Raw genomic sequence first — 10,522 nt, 5'->3', positions numbered from 1 at the left:
CAGCCTTTTACATGAAAATTGGTCCCAACCACCTACAAGAAAATGCAAAAGGTCAGATGAGACCATCCCAAGGAAGGCAACTTACTCTCAGGCAACCTAATGGAGCTTGCCACGATTTTTTGTTCATGCCATGGAAATTCCAAGTGGTATTATTTTAGTACAAACTTGAGGCCATTATGCTGAAGAATATTCTAGTCTAAGATATAGACAGTTTCTAAAACTTGTACCTTTCCCATCATTATTTAGTAAAAATATTTTTAAAGTTGCAGCTGAGTCATAAAACGCAATTTTTATTGTGTTTAAACCTAATCGGTATCTGTATATTGAATTACAAAATACAGTTTCATTTTAGAAAATAAATAAATCATTAGATTAGTGAATTATGTGTCTACAATCCAGAATAGAGGTTCTGATTATTCAGACCAAACTGTAAATAGAATATAAAGTTATCTGTATTTCAAAAGCAATTACAATCCCAATAATTTAAAACGTACCTTTTGTTCTAAATGTATTTGTCTTCTCTGAATTCCTTCTTCATAGCACTGAAGATGCTTTTCTAATCCTAAAAAGTATTATCAACATAAGCAATAATAGTGTTTTTCTCACTTATGCAGCTGTTATTGGATGCAAAAAGGGAAACTTCTCTTTTGGAAAAAAGAAATTGAGCTAAAAGTCTGTCAATACTGCATATAAAATTTCACATTTTCACCTTCGGTTTTGAATTGCTATCAGCAAAAATTAAACATTCCTTGAAACATCAGACTCGGCATTTGAAAATCATATGTTTTTTGCCATGCTACTTGGGCAGTCCTTAACATGTCTCTGTTCAAACGTTTTACTGGCAAACGTTTTACTACTTTGGCTAGAAACAAGGGGCAACTGAAACAACTTAAAGTAACTTTAAAAAAATCATATGTTCTTCCAGTAATGAAACCATCTCAGTGTAGGTCAGTGTTCAGGAGAAACTAAAATGCCTGGTGATTGTTGTCATTTATGAAAATTGCTCATACCTCCCAAGGTTATTTTAGCAACCAAGGATTGCTACAGTTTAGAAATGACTCAACACCTTTTGTCTTTGCAGACGGCTGAAAGTATATGCTGCTTACAAAGGTGATAATTCTCAAGAGACATGATAATTCTCAAGAGATCAAATGAGTTTACAACTTTTCCATGTGGAAAAGGTAAAAAACCATCATAAGCATATAAGAACCCATGTTGCTAAATACACAACCTACTGTGACAAATGTAATACAAAAATGAAACATGAAAATTATTCAGGATATTCTCCCTTTCTTCTATACCCAGTCTTTGCTTGTACAGTGTGCCTCTCCTTGCCTTCTCAGCATTTCAATTGTAAGTATTACACTGCTAATGGTGTTGTATTACAGAGAACATAACCCAATTTTATAATTTTCAAAACCCACTTTGATTTTTGACCTGTAGTCTTGAGTTTATAAAAATCAATCCTTTATAAAAATAAAAATCTAATTATGTAGACAATGTTAAATTTTCTGTTTAGCTGGACCATTCTTCTTTGATACAGATTTTGTCTTTCACAGACATAAATGAATGGATAAGATTGAAGGTTTTATTGAAATACTTTTTAATATCCGACTGGAATTAATTCTGCAGAGTATTTTTGACTATCAGTTCAATAACACACAGGAAAAACTCTCCTCTGTGAAGTCTTTTGTTTAGAAGAGCCCATACTAGACACTAGCGGAGGGTACTGAAGATTCAGAAACTGAGCAAACTGAGAACTACGAAAGGTGTATTGCATATAATACTAATATTAACCACTATCAATCACCTTATCTTTTTCTTTCACCTTAAATTTGATTGTGACCCTGACTGATTCAGCTACATATGAAATTTATATGGGACTTACTGATGACCATTTGTTGTCAGGGCCTCAGTGAACTTTCAAAAAGCAGCAGTATTTTGTCTCCCATTGATTCAAGGGATTTGAGTTTCTAGATAATTCTGTCAAAGTACTGTCAGACACATTAATGTAATTTCTTTTGTTTAAATCCTGATGGTCTCAGTGTCAGGTCTCAGTTGACATATATGAAAGCATTAACTTTTAATTATAGGTCAAGATCCATTAAAGAAGCTGAGACATGTCTGAACTATTGCAAACTGTGTCTCATCTTTCTCTCCCCTAAATGTCTATGTGACTGTACTATTACCTCATTCCTTTTTCTGCTGATTGCCAGTTGTCTGTTAATATAAAATTAAGGTAGAAACTACTGGTATACAGCATAGTAATCCACTAAAAATTGAAGCCACAGAGCATTGAATATGAAGGCAGCAGCAATGTAAACTTCAAAAAACACTGCATATTTATAGGGAACTTGACGTCCGTTTTAACAGAATAAATGGTATTTTATGCTCCACACCATTTAGACCTCAATCTTTCTTCTGGCAAGCCAAGCTGTTATTTTTGTGAATCGTTTCCAAGTCATTTATAACCAGGCCACGGCACCACTGAGAACAGCACCTTTGTAGTCAGGTAGGGGCCATTAATCTGCTGTGAATTTTCTGACCAGCTTTATCCTCTTTCTCTACGCATACATTAAAAATCACAGAGACAAAAATGAAGGTACTAGACACAAACCAAAAACCTTACGCTAACATACCCTTCGGTTTCATATTAAGGACCAAAAGTTAGTTAGAGCCAATTCTGGGCAGCACAAAAAAAAACCCAACCCACACCACCCTTAATTTTTTATGTGGAACGTTAGGGTCTTAGGGTTCCTGAAACGCATCTACCGGGAGGTGAGATCGAGCGCGCCCAAAGGCCCAGACCTCTGGGAAGCAAGAGCCTCCACCCCACACAGCCGGCCTTGGGGACACAGTGAGGGGGAAAATCGTAACTTTTGGTGTCATTTTAGCTCTCCATCACAGGGCACAATCGCCGGGGGCGGGGGGCGGGGAAAAAAAGTGACTTCCCTACCACAAGAAAAGGCTGCGTGTATCATACAGACAAACTGATATAAACTTTAGGATTGGAAACGCCTGGGGGGCGTTTCGGCCGGGCAGCGCAGAGGCAACCGCCGCCGAGCCCGCGTTTCCGACCGTTAACGGGGCCTCTTCGGCCCCGGGGCACGGCAGAGGGGAGGCCCCCGGGGGGCGGCGGGAAGGATCACTCTGCACCAGGGAGGGGGCCCGCGCCCGCCCTCCGGGGCCGCTGACCCCTCGGCCAGCTCGGAAGAGAGCCTGGGCTGCAGGCACCGGGCAGGAAAGGGGCAGCGGGAGAACGGACGGCGGCCGCGGCTCACCCCGTGGCTTGCCCCGCCTCGCGGCCTCCCTGCGCTCGCGGCCCCTGGCGGCCGGCACGGGGAGCCGCCCGCGGCGCATGCGCGGCGGCGTCTCCGGCTCCGCGGGGCGCGCACCAGGGAGTTCGGGGGCAGCGAGCGGGGCGGCGGCACCGGCCAGCATTCGGCCACCTCCGCCGCCCGCACACCGTCTGCCGGCGGATCCCCGCCTCGGGCGGCGACGGTGAGTGCGGAGCCGCGCGGGCGGTCGGCGCCTCCTGCCCCGTCCCGCGGGCCAGGCCGGGCGGAGGGGCGCAGCGCGGCCAGTGGCGGAGAGCGGAGCGGGCCGGGCCGGGGCGTCCCGGGAGCGGAGCGGGCAGCCGCGCTGTGAGGGAGGGTCCGGGGCTGGCGGGCGGGCGGTGCCCGCTCAACTACCTGTGGGGGCACCCACAGGCAGAGGCGCTGCCCCGCCCCGAGCGGGGCAGGGGTCCGCGGGGAGGGGAAGGGGCTGCTCGGAGCGGGGCCGCCTGTGAGGGGCCCGGCGGGGCCCCGGGGGTGAGCGGGCGGGTACGGTGCGCGGCGCTTTGGTGCTGCCCGGCCGGTGTGCTTGGGGCGGGGGTCCCGTGGGGGTGCGCCGGGCGGCGCGACGGGGCCGCCCTCGGAGGGGAGAAAGGGTGAAACGTAGCCGGCCGCCCTGCTCCCCTTGCCGGGCTCCGGCGGGTGGGCCGGCGGCTGCTGGCGCTGGCGGAGCCGCCCGGAAAAGTTCTCTCAAGGGGTTTTTGCCGTTTCCAGTTAAGCCAGGGAAGAAAGTCTTTTGACTGTATTTAACAAAGGAAAAATCCTGCAGACTTTCTTTTTTGAAAGAGGTTAATGGTTGCCTCCAAAATAGGCTGCTATTAAATTTTTCTCGTAAGTTTTAAAAAAACACCACCACCAAGACTAAACCACAAAATAAAACCACAACCATCTGAAGCTTTCCTATTCCTGTTAAAACTTTTTTCACTTTTAGCAGGGTCACCCGGATTCCCTCTGTATTAGATCCGCAGTACCCAGGGCAGTCACTGCAGCTTTTAAGCTGCTGAGTATGGGTAGGTGTATTGAGGCTATGAGCCTGATTCTCCAGGGGTCTGCTAACACTGGCAAGGGAACAATTTATTCATATCCACAGGAGACAGAAGGGGGGCAGGGAGCCTCAGTGTTATCACAGTTGAAACTGGGATTGAGCGTTGCATTGGTTGAGGGGTGGAAGAGCAAGCAGTGGCTAGGCTTGTTGGGAACAAAATGGAGAGGAATGGAGCCAGTGAGTAAAGGGAAGAAGACTATAAGCAAATTAAGACACTTGAAAGAATCTCAAGTTTTCATTGCCCCATTATCATAGATAAGTCTGGGGAGAGAAGAGGGACAGTTGTGCAGATGTTGGTGTTCTAGATTAATATCAACACCTTAAAGTTATTATTACTATAGGCTGGCACTGTCACTGGGAAAAAAAAAAAACACTAGTCATGCTTTTTCTACAGCCTTGCTGCTTGTTGCTGCTTTCTTTACCATCTTCTCCCCATGCTGGCACCATTGTTTATACAGCAGTGGGTGAAGGAGCATGGAGTATTACCCACAGGTTCACGCTAACCTTTTAAATGTTTTTTCTGATTAACCAAGTTAGTACTCATGTCTGGTTCTCTACGCTGCCATAGGGATGCTTATGCTAGCTCAAGAAAAGATGTGTGGTAGGGGAGGGAAAAAGTTTATTTTTATATATATAAATCAATAGGTATGTATGTAAAAGCACTGTTTTTTTGTGTATATATGTGTATGTATACACATAGGCACGCAAACACCTGTGCAAAGGAATTGTGCAACTCTGATGTTGCGCATTCTGGGTCTTGTGTTGAACAGAGGGAGTGCCATTGATAAAGCAGTTGTGGGGGAGGTTTACAAGTGTAAGAGGTGACTAGCAGTCTGAGTAGACATATCCAGTAAGGGTGAGTTTGCAAGAGTAGTTCTTGCTGGACTAGGCAAGTGACGTTAGAAGCCAGAGAAGAGGGGATGAGGAATTTCTGTGTGTGAGTACTGCATGGAAACAGAGGAGTGAGACTTTTTACTCATCTGTTCAGCCATCTCACTTCAACCTCTTTTAGACAAGAAAAGTTTATTTTCCAGAACAGATTAGGAATTCCTGAATATCTCCATTTTCTTGGAATTAGCAAACATCAGGAAATCCCCATGCAAAACATGGATTATCCCTTTCTCACACAAGTTCATCCAGAGATTTGCATCCAACTAATGCTCAGGATAATGTATCAGTTCAAACAGCAAAGCATTGCGTCTGGTTATAACACACATAGGCTTTGAGATTATAACATGGTGGCATCAGTTTTCCTTTGTTAGAAGTGGGTAGTTACACACAGTTAAGTTAGCTATACTAATATTGTCATTTCCAGAAGCACTCATGAATGAAGAAGAGGAGAACTAAGTCTTTTAGTTAGCTTTAATTCAACCTCTTTGCACATCTAGATTGAACTACAGTTTTTTATTAAGTAATAACATATTGTTTGTTGCATAAAAAATCCTGTTATATCAAAGGTATTAAAGAGATGAAGTATTTTGGTCTTATCCTCATTACTTTGGTCGTGTGACGTCAAGACTTATTTTCTGAACGTTATTCAAATCTGCGTTCAAATTCTCCTTTGACTACGGAATTACAAATTTCCTTGTGTCTTCTATTGTGCTTATCACCTTAATATATCAGTACGCGACAAATCCCCCCTTAATTGTCAAAACTCTCCCAAGACAAGGAAATAATCATCTCCCCGCTCCACATGAAGAATGAAAGATAAAACTATGGAGACCAAATCTGGTCCAGATAGGATCTGATACTTTTTTTTCAGGGTATTGAGTTCAGTGCCCTGGTTTATATTAAGTGCACAGATGCAAATAAATTGAATATCTAGTCTAAGCCTATGCTGCTTTTGCAAATCAAGCACTCAGATTTTGGGAAGGGCACCCCTAAAATAAAATGCATGCAGTTAGTGTCCACACTGAAAACAGCATCTTTAAGTAATTTATGTAGAGTCGTGAAGGAATTCTGTGGCAAAAGCAAGGATAAAATACACTTCAGGACAGTGCTAACTTATTTTAGACCACAGTATTGTGAACCATTTTTGTTTGCTGTGTCATTTTAAACAGCTCCCTTTTCCTGTGATCCTCTTTTCCATCATTTTGTCCTGCTTACCCCTGTGACCTCCCTCACTTGTGATAGCGTAGCTGTTTCCTTATCCATCTGGTGAGATGGATCACAGAATTAATCAGGTTGACAAAAAAATGTGGCTGACTTACTTTTGACCATGGATCATTTCCCTTATCTGGCTCTTATAAACAGGTGGATGGGTGGGGGAACAAGAGATGCAGTTGCTGCCACTTACCCCCAGTATGAGTTCTGGGAAAAACCTAAGCCTTTTTGCCCCTCCACTTCCCTTTTCCATTAATCCCGTAAATTTTATATGCTTCATTTCTTCCCATTTAGTCAACAAATGACACCAGGTTCCTATAGGCAAGAATTTTATTTTCTCGCACCATCCTGTTAAGAGCTTTTGCTTTCAGTTTCTCAGCTCAATTCTGAACTTCTCTGTTGCTTTTCATCTTGCTCTTTCATGAATTCCTATCAGCTGTGTTTCCAGGATGCTGTCTTTCTCTGGCTGGTGTTTCTTTAATGTTTTTTTTGCTTCAACCTCCAAAGACAATCTACTTTTTTCCCCCCCATCCCTTGCTTCCTCTCCTCTTCCACATTATAAACAAAAGCACTTGCAAAGTGCAATAGAGAACAATACAAAACTGGCAAGGGAGTGGATTAAATGACCTAATGTCTAATATGTGTTCTCCTGCCAGCTATTTTTGTTTGACTTCAGATGTCGTTAACTATTTGTCCTTTTAAAATCTAATCTGACAATGTCCAGCCTTTTCCTTGTTTACCTTTGTTTTGTTTACTGATTCTTGTTAAGTAAAATTTGATATACATTTGTGAGGTCTGAAACATGCTTAGCCCATTCTCTTGTTGCCAACAGTTCTGATGGTACTGATTATCATGTGATCTGTGTTTTAATCAAGGTTGCTGAATATCATTATTAAAATAGCTACATTTCAAAAGTAAAGCCTGTCTTAACTGAAAGTTAAAGAAATTACATACTAACCACCTAAAATCACACCATGTGTTTTGGCTTGCTAAGAAAACATATTTGTTGAAAGCTATTTTATGCATATTTCAGGCTATCGCTTATTTTTAATGATAGATAATCATTGTGTAAAATATCTTTAACTTTGGATAAAAGTTATGTATCTGTTCAGAAATACGCTTGTAAAATCAAACAAGAAACATTTTTGCGCAGCCCAACATATTGGAATTAGCATCCAGGGCTAAGATTCCTGGGCAATATAGTAGCACAAGAAGTGTTGTCTGTTTTCAAAGTAAGAATGCTGCTTTGTGAATTTTTTTTTTTCTTTTTGAGAGTAGATATCTTTACATGGGAGAGAGACAGACTATCCTCCAATTGCATCTTGAAAGTTTGAGATCACTCACATGTTATATATTGCATTGTGCTGTGTACCTGCTCAGTGGAGTGTTTCTTTTAAAGCATTTGAATCAACCTTCTCATGTCACTTCTGAAATGACACTTGAAAGTTGGTATCTCATGTTTTAAGATCACCCACTCAACACACTTTCGGTTTTTCAACGTAGTGGTCAGTCTGCACCAATGTGATTACTCCAACAGTGGTCAGATTAAGTAATACTAAAATCCAGAGACAGACTGTGTGAAAGGTAGTAATGGAGGAGGAAACTTCTTAATCCTGGTGAAGTAGTTCATTCTGTTGCTTGAAACTGCAGAACTTCTATGTTTGCCAGAACTCTAGGGTAGGTGGGATTTTTTGTTTACACCAAGACGTTATACCCTGTTGTTGTAGTTCTGGATGTTCCTGTTTTGCTGAGCTCTTTGTTTTCCTGTAGTGTAAGAATGAATGCCATGGACCGGTTTCAAGATTCGCTTTACAGCAACTCCTCATTAAATCCCTATCACTAAATTAACTGTCTAATATAACTGTCTAAACTGTCTAATATTTATTATAATTAGCTGTATTTCTAAATGTTTTCTACTTGGCATTGAAGAATTATTCCTTTTTGGCTTAAAAAGTGTGAATTTGTTAGCTTGCTAGTGTGAGGCACTATTCCCATTATGGGAATGCTACCAGGAAAATTCAGAAGTAGTGGCTTCATCAGACATGAACTTTTGCACCTGCCTGTACCTCCAGGTTTATCAGTGTGCTATTTACCGACCTTGTATGTATTCTTCAGCTTTTATTTGCAGAGTATTACTCTTCAAACTATTTGCTAAATAAAGCTGGGAGGAGAAGCAGCTTTCTGTTCATCTTTCTGTCCCTAGTCTTCGTTCTCATGGCTATGGGGAAGGATGGAAAGAGGTCTCAACAGCAGAATTATTAGCTAACTCTCTTCCCTGTCTTCCTATAGATTTCCCCTGTGGCAGCTGAAATTAGCACAGTCCTTGACATTTTATTTCAGTACTGCTGAGCAGTTCTGAATATCAGAAATGAAATGAACTCACTGTACTATTTTCTGTTTGCTACTGTTGGTTATCAGAGCTGTGGGCAGCAACAGAATAAAGGCATGGCTTAGTCTGGAGAACCGAGTGTGTGGCTTTGTAAGCAGCTTAACTGATCTAAGCATGTCCTGCTGCCTGAAAACAAGAGTTCTTGCTTTTCCCATCCATCCTTGCTAGGTTTTGCATTTTGACTTCCCTTGTGATGGCACTAGCACTCTTAATGCTGTGCAGTCACCTGAACCAGGGAGCTGATTTGTTTTAAAATGAAACCAGTCAGACTAAACCAAGCATACTGACACACACCCGTGCAAAAGGCTTACCTCTGGCTGGCTGGCCAGCCTTGGGAGCTACCAGCCGGACCTTTGTATTGACTCAAGGGAGGGAGTGGAACTCTGTGGCTGTGGGGGGTGGACTACCTGCTCAGACGGCAGCCTTAGCTGGGGTTGATTTAAGTGCTGAATCTGAAACTATCAGTGAAGCAGCAGTATATCGGTATTTTTTTCTGCTCACATCTTTGAAGAACAGCAGCAAACTGCTCAAGAGAGAAGATACAAGGAAGTCCCTCAAGAGGGACAAGAACCTGGTGAATAGATCTTGGGGTCAAACTCAGGAAGTGGAAGAAAGGTGAACACACTCATCTTTTACAGAAAGGCCACTTAAGATGAGCTGTAAAGAAGTGCCCAACTACAAGCTTATCAGATCTGCAGTTGTCTCAAAAAAATAGAAGTATCAAAGCACTTTCACTATGACCATTCTTTAGGAACTCTTGGCAAAGGTTTGATCAAAGTTTTCATCTCAATATAAGAAAGAAATTTTTTACAATGAGAACAGCTCTTCACTGGCCCAACCTCCCCAGGGACATGGTGAAGTCCCGATCACTGGAGGTTTTCAAGATGCAATTGGGCAGGTTGCTAGATAACCTCATTTAGGCTCCTTTTCCCGTGAAAGGTTGGACCAGCCGGTCTTTTGAGGTTCCTTCCAACCTGGGCTGCTCTATGGTTCTATGAATTTTTTGTGTGGGTGAAGTGATCTACACCAGAAATAGAAAAGGTGGAGATGCAGCTGCTGATGGGCAACCTAGGAAGGTTCTCCATTGACTTCTGTAATGTATTACATATGTAAATGAATACAACACAATTAGCAGACTTAAAAAATATCAATGATGTGTTTGTTTGCATTAGAAGACTCTTCTCCTCCTTCACATTCTCTAGGTGCTGGAGTAGGTATACAGCTTCTTGGGGTGGGGGAACACCCTTTAAATCTTCCAAGAACAAATGTTAGACATGCTAGATCCTGTAGAGGATCTTTCAGTTGTGAATGAACTTTTCAAGAATTAACTTTATTTTAATTCTGTGTATGCTTTTGACACAACTAAGATAAATTATATCTTCGAATATGGTTAACTGCACACAAATTTGACACATTAATTTGGCATGTCAGTGTTAGGAACTTCAATATGTGTAAAATTTTTCTTGCCTTAAATCTTCTAAGACTGATTTCTAAAGCTAAAATCATTCTGAATTGTTTTTGTTATATACTTTTTTTGCTTCCCACTCACAGACAGAATGGGTATTGTACTGAATTACTTCATAAGGAGTAGGAAAGCATCAATAGAATTATTGTTTTAGTTTTGGGAGCTGCTCTAGTGTTTTCACAGTG

At 42.2% G+C, this 10,522-nt stretch overlaps 1 protein-coding gene across 8 annotated transcripts in view; it reads left to right on the top strand.

Moving 5' to 3' along the window:
- Window positions 1-3,340: 3,340 nt before the first annotated feature.
- PRRG1 (proline rich and Gla domain 1) overlaps window positions 3,341-10,522 on the top strand; it is a 35,329-nt gene continuing 28,147 nt past the window's right edge. For 4 of the 8 annotated variants that reach the window (XM_075174464.1, XM_075174488.1, XM_075174455.1 and 1 more), the window contains exon 1: window positions 3,411-3,501. Coding sequence is in view for 2 of the 8 variants with exons in the window: in XM_075174439.1 (XP_075030540.1) it covers window positions 3,359-3,501 (143 nt within the window). In the remaining 6 variants the exon portion in view is untranslated. Of the gene's footprint in view, window positions 3,502-10,522 lie in introns of all 8 variants that reach the window. The other 4 variants (XM_075174439.1, XM_075174447.1, XM_075174472.1 and 1 more) reach the window with 3 other exon arrangements.

This window comes from Calonectris borealis, chromosome 1 (genome assembly GCF_964195595.1).
Source record: "Calonectris borealis chromosome 1, bCalBor7.hap1.2, whole genome shotgun sequence".
NCBI classification, from domain to species: domain Eukaryota; kingdom Metazoa; phylum Chordata; class Aves; order Procellariiformes; family Procellariidae; genus Calonectris; species Calonectris borealis.
The sequence above is the reverse complement of the archived record's forward strand: the minus strand, read 5'-3'. Positions and strand labels throughout refer to the sequence as shown.